Here is an 18,264-nt window from a genome sequence, read left to right on the forward strand (position 1 = left end):
TTCCAGGTGAATGATATTTCCAATGTGTTGTTTGATTCAATTAGCTAATATTTTGTTGAGGATTTTCGAATCTATATTCATCAAGAAAATTGGTCTGTAGTTCTCTTTCTCTTGCATCTTTTTCTGACTTAGGAATTAAGGTGATGCAGGCTTCATAGAAGGAGTTTATTAGGATTCCCTCCCTTTCAATTGTTTTGAATAGCTAGAGAATAATTGGAGTTAGTTCTTCTTTAAATGTCTTGTAGAATTCAGCAGTGAAGCTGTCTGGTCCTGTGCTTTTCTTAGTTGGAATGGTCTTTATTACTGATTCAATTTCCATCTTGGTTATTGGTCTGTTTAAGTTTTCCTTGTCTTCATGACTGAATTTTGATAGATTGTATGTGTTTAGGAATCTACCCATTTCTTCTAGGTTTCCTAATTCATTGCCATACAGCTCTTTGTAGTAATTTCTGATGATTCAGTTTATTTTTGTGGTATCTGTTGTTAGATTTCCTTTTTAATCTCTGATTTCATTGATTTGGGTCTTCTGTTTTTTGCTTAGTTTTGCCAATGATGTATCCATTTTGTTTATTTTTTCAAAAAAATGGCTCTTCATGTCCGTGATCTCTTATATTGTTTTTTTTTTTTTTTTGGGTTTCAGTTTTGTTTATTCTCTATTTTAGTTATTTCTTTCCACCTAATAATTGGAGATTTGGTTTGTTGTTGTTTTTCTAAATTTTTGAGATGCATTGCTAGCTCATTTATTTGGTGCCTTTCCATTTTCTTGATGTGGGCAGCTAATGCTATAAACTTCCCTCTTAACACTGCTTTTGCTGTTTCCCATAAGTTTTATATGATGTATTGTCATCTTTATTTGTTTCCAGAAATTTTTTGGTTTCTCCTTTGATTTCCTCTATAACCCACTATTCATTCATGAACTTGTTCATTCTCCATGTATTTGTATATGACTTAGAGATTCTTGAGTTGTTGATTTCCAGCTTCGTTCTATTGCGGTCAGAAAAGATGCATGGTATGATTTATTTTTTTGAATTTTCTGAGACTTGCTATGGTAAATCCTAGAGATAGTTCCATGCACTGATGATAAGAATGTATATTCTGCAACTGTTGGGTGAAAAGTTGTTCTTTAGGTATCAGTTAGGTCCATTTGGTCTACAGTGTCAATCAGCTCTGTTATTTCTTTGTTGACTTTTTGGCTAGTTGATCTGGGCATTGCTGAAAGTGGGGTATTTGAAGTCCCCTGTTACTATTGTATCATAATTTCTGTTTTACTTTAGGTCACTTAACATTTCTTTTAAATAGGTAGGTGCCCTGCAATTAGGTGCATATACGTAATTAGTAGTCACATCATCTTGTTGAATTGATCCTTAGTCATTACATAGTGTTCTTCTTTGTCTCTTTTAACAGTTTTTGTGTTATAGTTTATTTTGTCTGATATTAAGATAGTAACACCTGCCCTTTATTGATTCCTATTAGCATGCAATATCTTTTTCCATCCTTTGCTTTTGGCCTGTGTGTATCTTTGTTTTGATGAGGTGTGTTTCTTGTAGGCAACAAAATAGATGGGTCTTGTTTTTTAATCCATTCAGCCAATCTGTATCTTTTAACTGGAGAATTGACGCCATTTTCATTCAACGTGACTATTGATAAGTAATGACTTGGCCCTTCCATTTCTCCATAAATATTTCTATTGTTTACTCTGGTTTTCTTTAGTACTTTTAATGGAATATCTTCTGCCTTCACCTTCTTGTATAATGATGGCTGTATGCCTATGTTTTTGTTTGTAACACATCCTTAAGCCTCTTTTGTAAGGCTGTGAGAATGGCTCAAAATTCTTTCAATTTCTTTTTGTTGTGGAAGGCTTTATTTCACCTTCATTTATAAATGAGAAATTTGCAAGATAGAGTATTCTGGGTTGAATTTTTCTTTCAAGACTTGGGCTATATCTCACCATTCCCTTCTAGCCTGTAGGATTTCTGATGAGAAATCAGCTGGAAGTCTAATTGGAGATCCTCCAAAAGTAATCTGGTGTTTATCTCATGCACATTTTAGAATCTTTCTGTTTTACATGTAGAGTTTGACTACAATGTGTCATGGTGAAGATCTTTTCTGGTCATGTCTATTAGGAGTTCTATGTGGTTCCTGTTCTTGGACATACCTTTCTTCAAATTAGGGAAGTTTTCTGTAATTATTTCACTAAAAACACCTTCTAATCCATTCTTGCTTTCTACATCTTCAGGAACTCCTATGACTCATATGTTGAATCATTTGATAGTATCCCATATATTGCCAATACCCTTATAGATTTTTTTCTTCTTGTTCCTATTTTTTTTTTTTTTTGGGCTTGATGGTAAGATTTCCGAAGTTTTGTCTTCTAGTTTGGATTGTCTTTCTTCTGCCTAACCAAGTCTTCTGTTAAAGCTTTCTATCACATTTTTCATTTGATCTATTGAATTCTTAATTTCTAATATTTCATTTTGATTTCTCTTTAAAATATGTTTCATTGGAAAAAATTTCATGTGTGGTTTTCTTTAGTTTGTGGATTTGCTTCTGATCGCTGTTGAGTAGTCCTATGATTAAATTTTTGAATTCTGTTTTTGGCATTTCCTCTATCTCTTCATCTTCACATTCTAATATTGAAATGTTGTGTTCCCTTGGGAGAGTCATGGTGTCTTCCTTATTCTTGTTTCTTGAATTTCTGCATTTGTTGTTTTTAGGCATTTGTAGGGTTGGTTTTTGTTTTGTTCCTCTGATGTCTTTTATCTTTGAGCTTGGCTTCTGTCGCTTAGCTGTACTTTCAGTGAGTATAAAGAGGTGTGTGGTGGGTGTGTCCAGGGAGCTCCAGTCAGTGCTCCAGGGTGAGGCAAGTATCCAAGGTAACACCCAAGTTGGGCATGGTAGATCTTAATGCCTGGGTGTTAGCTCCCAGTGTTTTCTGTGTCACCATATGAATTGCACACATGATCTGTGCAGCCCTCACTGTGAGCATAGTGAGCATGTGGAGCCACTCTGGGTGATTTTTCAGAGACCTAACTACTCCCTGCATCTTCTCATGTAACCACTGAGTCCCCACGGTCTCCGCACAGAAGGCTCCCATAGTCACTGAGTACAGAGACTTCTATTTTCCCTGCCAGCCTGTCCAGTCATCAGAGAGGCAGATGTTTCCTGGGACAGCTCTTCCTAGGTGTCTCGATCCTGGGAGGCTACAGGCGCCTCCCCATCCTACATGGTTGCACAGCCACCTCCCAGCTAAGGTCAAAGTCAGTGGGGACTGTGGATTGTGCTCTCCACTAGAATCACTGGATCACATGGGTACACAAGAGCCACTGGCCAAATGTAGCTCCAACACTGTCACCGGTACTGCTGTGAAGGTGATATCTTATCTCAGCCAGTTGCTGTGTGTGCACACAAGGGCTTGTGCAGCTGCTGCCCAGATTTAACATGGTGCCCACCCTTTCTCAGCTGGGCAGCGGGCTCTGTTATGGGGAAGTTGGTACAAGACAAATGTGCCCCCTCTACTTCCACTGGGTGCATGGGCAACAACTAGCTCTCATTCTCCAGACCAGACTCACAACACACTCTCCCTCCAGTTATATTGACATGGGTTGCTACAGTGTGGTCTCACATCTGTCCCCAAGCTGACACTGGCTCCTGCTCTCAGCCACTGTAATCGTGCATTGTACCTGCATTCATACTGCTTGTGAGCATCCTCCACACAAGTCCATGAGTTCCTCCTTCTCTTGTAGGATTTCCAGTGTGGTTTTCTCACCAGTTCTCCCCTGAAAGTGCATTTCACACACCCCTTTCCCTCACTGTTTATCTCTAGTCTATTGTATTACATCACTCCCTAATCTGCTATCTTGCTTGTAAGCCTGTCTATTGTTGGAAATTCATCATTTGTTCGGTATAAACAGATTTATGTCCCATTATCATTTACATTGAAAATAGAAAAACACCTTTAATAGCTAATGACTTGATTATTGATTAAGGGGGTATATTACATTTTCATACTCACATGGTGGTGGTTACATAAATAAAAGGAGTGGCAAACAACAGGCTCATTTATCACTCTTCTACAACAGCCTTGGGACATGAAGCTCACTCCTTTTCAATGTGCAGTGGATGCTTCCTTACCCTGAGATTTCCTTTGTCACTGGTTGAGGTTCTTGAAAGGGCATGTTACGTGGGAGCCACCTGCAGTGTGTCTCTAAAGCTCAGAAAGACTTTTGGCTTACTTAGAGTTCAGCAGTCAATTTAAGTCCACACTTGGGAACAGGAGTATTTCAGATCTCACTTTTTTTTTTTCAGGTTCTGGAATATTTGCACATACATAATGAGAAACTTTGAGGATGGGATGATATCTAAACGTATATCCAATTTTGTTTCATATATACCTTATACTTTTAGCCTGATGGTAATTTTATACAAAATTTTCATTATGTAATTCATGAAGCATAGTTTCATGTTATGGAATTTTCTGTTTGTATCATGTTGATACTCAGTGTTTTGAATTTTGGAATATTTCAGATTTTCAAAAACAGTAATGCTAAATCTCTCTGCATTTCTGTCCTTGTATTAAAGAGAGTGAGTATTCTCATAGGGCATTGGCTTATGGTTATAGAGGCTAGGAAGTCCAGAATATGCAGCAGGCAAGTTGGACACCCAATAGTATGGTTTCATTTTGACTTTAAAGAACTGATAGCTGGGAGATTTGATAGTGTAAATTCTAGTTCAAGTTCAAGCCCAAAGGCTGGTCAAGACTAATGCCCCAACTTGAATATCTTTAGGCAGGAGAATTCACTCTTGTTTTGTGTTCTCTGTTTAAGCTTTACATGGGCTGTTTAAGGCTTGATTGGGGAATTTCTTCTACTTTACTGGGTTTATGGATTCAAAAGTTACTCTTGTCCAGAGACACCCTCATCAACACATCCACAGTCTGGTTTGGCTAAATGTTTGGGTACTTTGTGACCCAGTTAAGGTGACATATAGAATTAGTCATCATGCTGACTGAATGAATAAATGACCTGGAAATTCCCAAATCATAACATAATCAGAGCTCCTTTGGGGCCACGGCAGGAGAACCTAGATAAATTATAGAAGAGATGGTGGCAGTGACCATGGAATCATATCAGTTTTAAGGACCTGCTTTTCTGTTACTTGGATGATTTAGCAGTTTTAAGTAGAACATGATTTTAAGTAGGCGAAATAAATATCAACCACAACTTTTATGAGTGTTATGTCCATTCATTGGCTGTGCATAATAAGATTTAAGCTTGATGGAAAGCCTGAGCCTGAATTCTGTAAAATTATCTATTACTATTGATCATAAACCAATCTCAGCTTTCTAAAATATGACATTTATCTGCAGAGTTCAAGATGAAAATTAAGTTATTGTTACTGTCAAAGCTGGTAGAGGTAACCATCTCTTCATGAAATCAATATGTTCATGAAGAGTTGTTTGCAATTTGCACTGGCTCTAAGGTGCTAAAATTGAGTGTTAGAATTGTTCACCATATCTCCTTTTGTATTTTTGACATGATTGTTTTAAAAAGTTTCAAAAAGTCAGTTTTCTCACTTTTTAAACAAACTTTTTATGATTTTATATTAGATACAATGTTTATACCATAATTTGCTTAGTTACCAATTGTGTTATTATCCCATTTTCTGTTTTTTACTGTTTTAAAAAATGTTGTACTGAATAGTTTTGTATTTTTTTCTTCATATGCTTGTGGATAGATTGCTAGAAGTAGAATTAAGGGGTTAAGTTGTTATGATGAACATTGCTAAATCACTTCTCAAAAGTAAAGTATTCACACTTCTAGAGCAATATTATTACATTAAAAGTTTGAAACATTGGTAGACTAACATACTATGACATTTTTGCCCTATATTTTATGCATTTTAATTACCAGTCAACAGTCTTGTATATTAGAAAGTTTGCTCTTTAAAAATTCCCTGAAGCAAACCGCTAACTAACTGAAACTTCTAACTGATCCATGTAATAAATAGGAGTTTCCAAATGGCTAATGCCTGTGATGGGTTAATGAGTCATTTCAGTCATCAAAGTTATGACAGCATTGTTAAAGGTAGTTGCCACTAGGTTTTCTATCTAGCTTCCTCTGTAAATAAGAAGGATTTCTTCCTAACTTTCATAGAGAATAAATGGCATTGATGTTCAATATAAATTGAGTAGATTTTATGAAGAAGCTATATCCAGGAAGACAATACCATGTAAGTTTGAAAAGAGGTGGTGGAACTCCCCTTATAATTTAATGTTGTGCTGGGAATAGCTAGTATAGAATAGCTCTGTTGGATGAGTACACAGTTATTAAAATGCTACCGAGAACAATGCTTTTCAAAACTGCTTCCATTGACCCTGAAGTGAATGAAAGTCAGGGATAGACTATGCTGATTCAGTGCTGTGTGATGTTAGTAATGAAATCAAGATGAGCATGCCTTTACTACATGGGCATAGTTAATATCTGATTACCACCTCCAGGAGAACGTTGGGTGGGGACTGAAATGCAGGCCCTGGTTTGCTGGCTGATCTTGACAGTGCCTTTAGAGCATTCATTCCCTCAGAGAGGACACTCTAGTTTGTAATGACACCATGATCTTCATGATGTGATTAAGAAGGACAAGTTGGGAGAGTCCATAATTTCATAGATTTGAAGGCAAATGAAGAAAGTATTACAGCAAGGTGCCTAGATGAGACCCCACTTTGTTTTTGGTTTCATTCCATCAATCTTTTGTTGCTTTGATGATCTGAGACAGTACCTGTCATTGTAAGCATGCTATGTTGAACTACACCAATGTAAGATTCTGAGAAAACACTTGATGCCATTTCTCCTTGACCATTTTTGGCATGGGGATAAGTTCATTGTGTTCTCTAAACTTTCAGAGCTGACCAGACAAACTGACTTCATGATTTGCCCATATTGTTTTCCTTTCACTTTTACATTTCTGCTATGATATCTTTCTCAGTTTCAATCAACTGGCTCCAGGGCTGATTCTTCTAAGATCATAACACTGGGCACATGTATCGGTGCCTGTCAAGCATGCTGAATAGTCCCTCTTTGCAATGTCCATGTTTGAGATTTTGTTTTCAGCCAAGCACCTAGGAGTCTGTAATTTTTCCAATGAACCTGAAGCAAATAAAAAGGAAAGTAACTCACAAAGAGACATGGGCCATAAAGGCAGAAATGAGCTTCTAACAAATTCCATGAATATTCTTTATTAGTCTTTGGCTGCTTTTTTAAAATGACTAAATCTGGAGAAGCTCTCTTTGGATTGTATCTCTTCTCTGCCCTTCGGCTAATTTGAAAATTAAAGCGAGGCCAAGGAGGTCTGGCTTTGAAGGGACGTAACCTGCAGGCTTTAATTTGGAGCAAACAAAGCATTTACTGCAGCTCTCCTCTGGTAGTTGTGGTTGCAGGATATTACCGTGTTGCAGAATATTTAAAAGCAAGGCATGTTTCCAACCCCAAGGTCTGTCCCCCGATTGATAAGTCTCTTTTTATTAAATGAACTTTAATTACTTAATAATTAGATCTTCCATAGGCAAAGATGTGGATCCTGATAGTCTGCCAACAGGGCTAGAGGGCAATCAGAAGAATGTGCCATTTTCAGATTAGAATGTAAAAGAAGGAATAAACCCATTCTGGCGGTGGGTGGGAGGAGGAGAGGGCTCCCTAGAGACCCTGCGTCTCCATGTAAATGGTCTGTGAAATGTCTTTTTTTCTATCTTTGCTTAAAAACCAAAGTAGTTTAGAATGAAGTGAATTGGGGTGCATGTCTAAGATACCCAGAACTTCTGACAGGATGTGATGGAAATATATCTTAGCCTGTATGGTGCATATACACATGCGTGGAAGGGCAGGGAGAGACTGTTGTTCTTGTTTTAGTCCTGTGAGCCTAACACTTTTGATGTCCCTACAGATTTAGTAGTGTTCTATTCGTTGCCATGGTGATTTTTTTTCTTTCTTTTTTTTTTTTTGTTGTTAAGCATCACAAAAGAAAAGCTCAAATGAAAAATGTTTAGTGCTTTTGCTATTAACATTTCTATTGCCCTAGTGACAGTAAATGTTTTGATTGTGTTTGGCTTCCAAGGAAATATGTGTTGGCCTGGAGGAGATTGATGGCTATAGCCTTCACCCAAGCTGTTCAGCTGAGTGGTGGCCAGCCCTGAGCCTCTGATAACTGTTCTTGGGGACAGTGATTTGAGGCCAGGATGGGTAAATCCCATTCAGAATGTCCACTTGACCACAGGTTAAACTTATGGCACTTAGATAGAATTTTCACGGATGCATTAGTCATAACTTCCCATTCCTCCAGTTTCTTTTCAAATGAAAAAGGTTTAATTGTATACTTATTGTCCTCAGCACTCTCACATTTCCCTGATGAAATCGCTGCTTTCTCTTTTTTAACCATTTGTGCCTCCCCTATCACTGCTGCTCTCCCTGGATTTTCCAGCGTTTAGAGCCTGTGATGCTTGCTTAAATCTACCATAATAGATATGGATGTAGATAGTTTGTTTTTCATCAAATGTTTAATGGCCAAGTATTTTTCACACACCTTGCCAAATGCTTTTAGTATAAAGTAGACCCTGGCCCTACTTCTGTGGAATTTGCAGGTTAGCTGAGAAGATGGCTATTAAATAAGTCTCACAGTTCATTAATTTTAATTGACATAAGTGCTGAAAAGGAGACCTACAATATAACTGGTCCTATCTTGGCTTGGGTGAGCTTCTATGAAGAAGTGAAAGGAGAAAGTTAGAATTCTGATTCTGCATTGGCACTCTTAAATGTCAGGTATTCATGCACTGTGTTACTAAAGTGCTGAAAAGAGTGAAACCTTCTCTTTTCCTTGCATGGATAGTTAGTTAATGTTCCAGATAATAATTGGGGTAGAGCTGTTTACAGGCCTTTAGCAACATTTAACAAAATAAAATATAGAAATGGGCATTTAGTGAATCCTTTTAGTGTGAAAATTAGTATTAGAGATTAACAGAAGGAGCCTTTGTAGAAATCAAAATAAACAGAGTGAGACCCATTGCTCTACTATACTTTCCTAATGGCCATCTAGCCCTTGCTAATAACATTTGATGGATCCAATACTAGTATAATAGTATGCTGACGGGACTGGTGACATAGTGCAGTAGGTTAATCCTCTGCCTGTGGTGCTGGCACCCCACACGGGCACTGGTTCTAGTCCCTGCTGCTCCTCTTCCAATCCAGCTCTTTGCTGTGGCCTGGGAAAGCAGTAGAAGATGGCTCAAGTCCTTAGGCCTCTGCACCCCCATGGGAGACCCAGAGGAAGCTTCTGGCTTCAGATCAGTGCAGCTGCAGCCGTTGTGGCCATTTGGAGAGTGGACCAATGGAAAGACCTTTCTCTCTGTCTCTCCCTCTCACTGTCTGTAACTTTACCTCTCAAATAAATAAAAAAAAAACTTTAAAAAAATTGAAAAAGTATGTTAACATCAGTAAAATTTCTGATGCTAAAGCCCAGATACTTTTACTGTGTATTAGTCATTTATAAAATTTGAATGAAAGATGCCTGTATTTATTATTTTTAGGACAAGAGATAAAATGGAGCTCCCATATGTGTCTGAATTCTCCATATGTAAAACAACATGTTCTTCCCTTTTTATAGTTCCTCATTAATAGTTCCTGGTGTTTGTTCACACATGGAAGTGCAGATAATATCTAAACTGAGGAGTTGGCTGGAGTGAGCTACTTCAGGAAAGTCCAGGTGCTCCTGGATTTAAAGTTGGCTCATTACCCTAGGCCAGTCTGTGTGGGAAGGAAGGTTCATTCTTGGAAAAAACTTCCACAAGGCTAACATGGAAAGCCCTCTGAGAGCATCAAAAACAGGTTTCTATGCTATTTTTAATAGTATGGTACTTCAAGCTGAAGTCTGCCTGTGAGAAGTCAATTTAGGGCACAATGTGCAATGATACCTCGGTATCCATTGGAGGTCAATTCCAGGATCCCTATAGAAAACAAAATCCTCAAATTCTCAAGCCCCTCTTTGAAAATGACATTGTATAAGCGTATAATCTATGCACATGCTTTAAATAATCCCTAACTCATTTATAAATACCTAATACCATGTAAATGATATTAAATTGTTGTCTTGTATTGCTTTAGGGAATAATGACAAGAAAAACTAAGTCTGTACGTGGTTAATACAAACAATTTATTTTGGAGGGGTAACTGTTTTTAATGTTTGATAGAATCTTCAGATGCAGAACTTGCAGATAGGAAGGGCCAACTGTGCTTACTAAACAACAACGCTTACCCAGTACTCTGATGCTGCTTGGAGCTTCAGGAGTGGAGATGTTTTTGTTTGTTTGTTTGTTTTTAGCTTTTATTTAATAAATATAAATTTCCAAAGTACAGCTTATGGATTACAATGGCTTTCCCCTTTCCCCCATAACCTCCTTCCCACCAGCAACCCTCCCATCTCCTGCTCCCTCTCCCATCCCCTTCACATCAAGATTCATTTTCATCAAAAAGGGAGAGAAAGATCCAGCATGGGAAGTGGGATACACAGCAGACTCATAGAATGCCAGATGTCCTAAACAACACTCTGGCCTCAGAATCAGCCCTTAAGGCATTCAGATCTGGCTGAAGAGCCCATGAGAGCATTGTAGGCATGGAAAGCCAAGATACCATGGAAAAGAAAAAAAGAAGAAGACCTAAATGAAAGATCTCTGTTAGTGAGATCCCAGTGGAAAGAACGGGGCCATCAAAGGAGGAGGTACCTTTCTCTGAAGGGAGGAGAGAACTTCCACTTTGACTGTGACCCTATCGGAATAAGATCAAAGTCAGCGAACCCTAAAGGCTTCCATAGCCCTGGCAACTCATGACTAGAGCCTAGGGAGATTACTGACGCCATGAACAGGAGTGTCAAATTGTTAAGTCAGCAACAGGAGTCACTGTGTACTTACATCCCATGTGGGATCTGTCCTTAATGTGTTGTCTAATGTGTAGTGATGCTATAACTAGTACTGAAACAGTATTTTTACACTTTGTGTTTCTGCGTGGGTACAAACTGATGAGATCTTTACTAATTATATACTGAATCGATCTCCTGTATATAAAGATAATTGGAAATGGAAAAAAAAAAACCTGGTGTTAAATTGGAAATGGCATAGAAAATTAATTAATTTTTTAAAAAAATATTATGTAGGATCTCTGTCTTTAATGAGCTGTACACTCTTATTTAATGCTATAACTAGTACTCCAACAGTATTTTTTTTCTCACTTTGTGTTGCTATATGGGGGCAAACTGTTGAAATTGTTACCTAATTTATACTAAACTGATCTTTTGTATATAAAGAGAATTGAAAATGAATCATGATGTGATTGGAAGGGGAGAGGGAGCAGGAAAGGGGAGGGTTGTGGGTGGGAGGGAAGTTTTGGGAGGGGGAAGCCATTGTAACCCATAAGCTGTACTTTGGAAATTTATATTCATTAAATAAAAGTTTAATAAAAAAGATTCATTTTCAATTATCTTTATATACAGAAGATCAATTTAGTATATATTAAGTAAAGATTTCAACAGTTTTGACATATAAGAAACTCTTGAGGCATTTTCAGTGAGGTTACTGAGTACACAGTACCCTTAAAAAATAGAATATCTCAGTTCCTTACCATAAAAAAAAATCATGTTACAGTATGGCCATTTGAAAGAGTTTTGTTTCAATAATCAATTCCTTCTGTAAAGTGTTGATAATACCTAAAAATAAAGCTTTTGTGAAAATTAGAAGAGACAGTTTATAAAGGTGCTTAAGGATAGTGTAAGTGATAAAATGGAGACCTTGCCTAAGATACCCAGTGGTTAAATGGTTAAGCTGAGACATGATCCCAGGTATCCTGGTAGCCCAGTGTTGTCATTCATAATTCCAAAATGCCATAGGGAGTGTCAGAAAGTGAGAAAGCCAAAACCCAAACTCAATTTTCAAAATTTGGCTATTGGTAATATTCAGAATATTTAGTCACATAGAACCTCAGGAAGCATTTGTTTATTGCTTTTCTTTCAGTGAATGTTTTATATACTGTGTAGAAATAAAAGAAATTTATATGCAAGCATACAAGCATCTTTTTAGGATTTTATTTATGCACCCATCTCTGTGTGTAGTATCTGTAAGTCCTGACTACTACAAAAACTCAAAAGGAGAAGAGATTATTTCCCATCAGTAAGAGCAGGGGAAAGATGGGCCTTGTGGACTCATTCTTTAAAGTGACTACAGGTTGGATAGATCTCGGGGGAGTGGGGATACTTTTTGAGAGGAAGAAGCATGAGAAATAGTATTAAGGAAGCTGTGTTTAGGGCATGGGCATGTTCACTAGATCTGAGAATGGTTTTGAGGAATTGTAGAAGATAAACCTGGAAGGCACATTGTGATAGATTTCAGCCATAACCTTTACCCAGCATTTGAGACATATTGTAAGAGCAGAACATTTGAGGAACACCATAATTTCTTGATTGAAGCAAAAAGTGTGATAATTTAGGACACATATGTTTTGGTTATGTTTGAAATGGACTTGGATGAGGAAAGAATAGATCTAGGAAATCTTATAACTGCAGTGGATCAGATGTGATCTGAAGAGTCTGAAGAGAATACAGTTGTAGTTAATTTTTTGTGCATGTATAGTTAAAATTATACCCGTATCTCTCTATGTAGAAAGCATTAAATTGTTTGTATTGCGTTAGAGCATTACATGACACTTCTGAAAATATTACAGTTCATTTCTATGAGTTATAGTAGGTCTAATGTTCATTACTAGATGTTCATGTGCGTGCCTAGAAAATACAATACTAAGCTGATGGACTAAGACTTCATTTAAGACTGTTGGTTGTTTGTGACAACACTATGAGAAATGCTAAAATTCAGTAAAATATCCAGAGTATTAATCTAAGTCATTTAGAGCCTTATAAATTTGGATTTCCTTTTGAAACACTGAGTTTAACTTGTACAGGCAAAAAGAAGCAGCAAATTATGTTTGTAATTTCCCCCTGTGACAGAAAATCAAACATTAGAAAATTCCGAACATTGCATTATCTTTTGAATTAGATATAGTTCTGACCTTAGAATATACACTGGGCAAGTATGAAGAATAGTAGTCAATTATGTTGACCAATTTTCTTAATATATAATCTCTTGCCTTATATGATTCTTCAGGCCAGATGCCGTGACATAACGGTTGGTGCCCCGTGTAGAGATAGAGCTGTTGTGATGATCTGGGTAGCTCCGTGGATTCAGATTTCAGAGCCATAAATTAGTGATAAGATGAGGAATTTTAGTACCTATAGGTGTGGCATACATTCCAGTAGCTAAATTAATATTCACATCCATATGAAGTTCTCTGTATAGCCTAGCAGTGATCATTTACTAGTGTGAAAAAGAGCAGCCTTAATATTCTATCTCCAGAATTGCAGTTCTGTCTACATGGGTATCACTCACATGACAGTGGCTTTTAGGAGCTTGTACCTATTTCATGTGTGACATTGACTCAACTCATACATTTAGTTATCTTTCTGTTTCAAAAGCCCTAGTCCCTGAAAGGGACATGAAATTCCACCTTCACCTGGGAAAGATTTCACTATAGCATTTTTTATTGTCTAAATTATGCTGAACCCAGCCATTTTGCCTTTGTGCTTTTGGCCCCAGAAATATTTTATTAGATTGTAGGGAAAACTAGGATTGTATTAATAGATCCAAGTTCAAACTAACACTGGTTAAAAGAGAAAGTAGAACTTGTTATTGGCCAAATATTGATGGAAAAATAAAAAGTCTTGACATAATTAAAACATGAACCTTTGATGTTCTGACTTAATTAAAATAACATGTAAAATAGAAATTATAGAATAATAAATGATTAGCAAAACTTGATTTGAACCTAAAACTGATAATAAATGTACTCTGTTAAATGCACATACAATGAGAATAATTCTAGTAGGATTATAGCAAACATTTCAATATAATTGTGATAAATAGTACATGAATCAAGGAATCAAAATTATTTGGTTGAATTGGCTATAGAAAATAAAGTTGCCAATCATCTATCACTAATTACATAATTCATACAAATGTGCTTGTTTGTAATCATTAAGAAAAAATTTCATAGTCAAGCATTAGTATAAAGATGATTTCTTGTTCATAAAAGAGGGATCAAGAGGGAAGAATCAAAATATCTTCTCTCATGAACAACACAAAGACAGAGGCATTGTCTCTCACCATGTTTATTTGCACTCAGTGATGGGCAGTTTACTCATTTTCTTTGTCCTCTACATTTCTTTTTTTAAAATATTTATTGTATTTATTTGAAAGACAGAGTTAGAGAGGTAGAGCCAGAGAGAGAGAGAGAGAGAGAGAGAGAGAGAGAGAGGTCTTCCATCTGCTGGTTTACTCCCCCAAATAACCACAATGGCCAGAGCTGAGCTCATCTGAAGCAAGGAGCCAGAAGTTTCTTCCAGGTCTCCCATGTGGGTGCAGGGGCCCAAGGACTTGGGCCGTCTTCTACTGCTTTTGCAGGCCATAGCAGAGAGCTGGTTCAGAAGAGAAACAGCCAGGAGTCGAAACAGAGCCCATATGGGATGCAAATGCTGTAGGCTGGGGCTTTAACCCGCTGCACCACAGCGCCAGCCCTTGTCCTCTACATTTCTTCAATCCCATGTATAAATGCATTATTTTCACATTATTGCATATGAACATCATCAGGATCATGAGAGTCAGCTGTTATTCACTTTATGTGCCAAAGAAATAAAAAACAGGTTAAAAAAATTCATACCTAGCAAGTTGCCAAATCAGGCCAAAAACCAAGCTATTCTAATACTAACCTTAGGGTTATTTCAGTGCACCACAGCCACACCTGGCAATACTGATGAACTTGTACCGTAAGCAGGCTATCCATAAAAAATTGTCTGTCACTAAAGTGGTGGCTCACGCAATCTGCTGTCTTGAAACTTCTCTAGATTATGCTGAATAACCACTCTGTGCATCCTCATGATTTCTTTTTTTTATTAAACTTTTATTTAATGAATATAAATTTCCAAAGTACAGCTTTGGAAAAAAAAAATGGCTTCCCCCTCCCATAAATTCCCTCCCACCCACAACCCTCCCCTTTCCTGCTCCCTCTCCCCTTCCAATCACATCATGATTCATTTTCAATTCTCTTTATATACAGAAGATCAGTTTAATATATATTAGGTAATGATTTCAACAGTTTGCCAATCCTCATGATTTCTTAGTTTTATGTTCAAAGACGGCTAATTGGTAGAGCATGGTGCCACAAGTTTGAACTAGGGCGTATTTGCAGGATTGCTGCGTAGTTAACATGAAAACTTGCATGTGGAATTTGACTTCTCTGAGCCCCAGTTTCCTCCTCTAACATTAGCATGGTCCTGTCTGCTCTGCCTTACAGGACTGTTTCACTAAAATTCATTTAACTGTGAGCTTCTAGAAATGAATGGCAGCATCTTCATCATTTTCTTTTTTAGCCACAGAACCTCCTGTAATGCCACACACATATTATTAAAGTATAAAGAGCAAATGAGTTGCGATTTGAGATATTATTTTGTAAAATATAATTTTCTGGGGCCAGCATTGTAGAGAGCAGGTCAAACAGTCACCTGTGGTAACAGCATCCCACATGGGCACCAATTCAAGTCCTAGCTGCTCCACTTCTTATCCAGCTCCCTGCTAATGTGCTTAGGAAGGCAGCAAAGATAGCCCAAGTGCTTAGGCCCCTGTCACCCTTGTGGGAAACCAGGATGGAGTTCCAGGCTCCTAGCGTCAGCCTGGCCATTGTGGCCATTCAGGGAGTGAACAAGCAGATGAAAGAACTCTTTCTCCCTCTCTTTAACTCTTCTTTTCAAATAAAATAAATAAAGCTTTATATATGTATATGTATAATTTTCCATGGAGAATAAAAGTGATTATTTTTATTAGAGATGATTGTGACTCATCCTTCTTTTCTTTGTTTTTCTCCTAGGACCATTGAGGTTCCTTTCCCAGACAGAATCCGTCACAGCCTTCATGGGAGATACAGTGCTACTCAAGTGTGAAGTCCTTGGGGAGCCCATGCCAACAATACACTGGCAGAAGAACCAGCAAGACCTGATTCCAGTCCCAGGGGACTCTAGGGTGGTGGTCTTGCCCTCTGGAGCATTGCAAATCAGCAGACTTCAGCCAGGGGACATTGGAATCTATCGATGCTCAGCTCGGAATCCAGCCAGCTCCAGAACAGGAAATGAAGCAGAAGTCAGAATTTTATCAGGTATTGTAGTGAATCTTTCAGAATGATCGTCTCTAGGACAGTTCAAGCAACAATTATTTTGCAGTTGTAATTTTCATTGCATTTGCTGTTTATTATTCTGTCCTTTCTTGCTGAGACAGTTGATGACATTATGCCAACAGTTCTTGTTTTTCCATGTCTTGTCTTTGTCTTTATCTTTGTCTTATCCTTAATTTTGGCCTCATTCATTCATTTATTTACTCATTCCATCCATCCATCCATTTCATTAATATTTAGGGAGTGTTTCTTTTAGCAAGAGCCGTTGGTAAAGATCTCATATGTATTAGTTCATTTTCCCCTGATAACGCTAAAAAGGCCAAGTTATCCCTGTTTTCAAAGGATGAACACATTAGCAAGGTTAAAAACCCTTCCTTAAGTTAGTGCATAAATGATTGCCCAATATTATCTCACACACGGATTTCTAAGAAGTATTTGCTCAGTACCAGAGATACAGCATTGACTGACAGAGGGACTGGTCTGTTTGAGTTTTAAATGAATTCAAACAAATAATTACAATAAAGTATGATCTTAATGAAGTGTCTTTCTCCATCTCTCATTTTCTTTTCTCAGGCATGTCTCTAAGACCCTGGCCTCTTTTTCCTCTCCTTAATTATGAGAGATTAGATTGAGTATTCTCTAAGATCTCTTCCAATGAATGCTCCTACTATAACTACATGTTATGTATTTTCTCATTTAGACTTACTCTTAGGCTTTCTTAGACTCACTTAGGGGAATCACAAAGTACACACAGGGACTGGTGCTGTGGCATAGCGGGTAAGCCGCCACTGGCAGTGCGGCATCCCCTATGGGCGCCGGTTCGAGTCCCAGCTGCTCCTCTTCTGATCCAGCTCTCTGCTATGGCCTCGGAAAGCAGTGGAAGATGGCCCAAGTTCTTGGGCCCCTGCACCCACGTGGGAGACCTGGAAGAAGCTCCTGGCTCTGGACTAGCATAGTCCTGGCCGTTGAGGCCATTTGGGAAGCGAACCAGTGGGTGGAAGAACTCTCTCTCTGTCTCTCTGTCTCTGTCTCTTTCTCTTTCTCTGTAACTCTGCCTTTCAAATGAATAAAATCTTAAAAAAAAATACACACTTGGGTAATTGGATCAACTACTTCTGAAAGCATGGATATTGGCTCCTGTCCTTCTGCTGTTAACTGTGTGTATCTATCAAAAGTACTGCATCTTTGCAGCAAAGTATTATTCTTAAGTTATTATAGAAGTAGGGTGACAAATTGAATCAAAGTTTCTAGATGTTTTAATTAAGGATATCTCCAAAACCGTTTTCTCAGTATTTTGTATATTCTCTCCTCCATTTGTTATAGAAATATTGACACATTTGTCAATAACCATAAATAATACTATTATATATTACATCCACCAAGCAGAGACAAGTACAAATATAGCATTTATTTCCAGTGCATACATTCATTTATTTAGGCATGCCTTAAAAAGACACAAAAATTTAATATTTAAATTCACATTTCTTAATGCATCTGTTGATCAATCAGATTGGAAATCAGGGTAAGCCATGTAATAAATTGGCAGGGATATGTTTGATTATTGTATTTTTAAATATGTATTTATTTATTTGAGAGGCAGAGTTACAGAGAGGCAGAAGTAGAGAAAGAGAGAGAAGTCTTCCATCCACTTGTTCACTCCTCAAATGGCTGCAATAGCCAGATCTGGGCCAATCCAAAGCCTGGAACTTGGAGCTTCTTCCAAGTCTCCCACAAGAGTGCAGGAACCCAAGTTCCTGGGCCACCCTGCACTACTTTCTCAGCCAATAGCAGAGAGCTGGATCAGAAGAGGAGAAGCCAGGACTGCAACTGGCACCCATGTGGAATGCTGGCACTGCAGGTGGTGGCTTTACCTGTTCTGCCACAGTGCTGGCCCATGTTTGATTTTTTTTTTTTTTTTGACAGGCAGAGTGGACAGTGAGAGAGAGAGAGACAGAGAGAAAGGTCT

The 18,264-nt window shown here is 37.8% G+C and overlaps 1 protein-coding gene across 1 annotated transcript in view; it reads left to right on the forward strand.

The window, feature by feature from the left end:
- DCC (DCC netrin 1 receptor) overlaps positions 1-18,264 on the forward strand; it is an 824,910-nt gene that overhangs the window by 153,458 nt on the left and 653,188 nt on the right. The window contains exon 6 of the mRNA XM_062200029.1: positions 15,999-16,283. Coding sequence (XP_062056013.1) covers positions 15,999-16,283 — 285 coding nt within the window. The remainder of the gene's footprint in view (positions 1-15,998; positions 16,284-18,264) is intronic.

Source organism: Lepus europaeus, chromosome 9 (genome assembly GCF_033115175.1).
Source record: "Lepus europaeus isolate LE1 chromosome 9, mLepTim1.pri, whole genome shotgun sequence".
Lineage (NCBI taxonomy): Eukaryota > Metazoa > Chordata > Mammalia > Lagomorpha > Leporidae > Lepus > Lepus europaeus.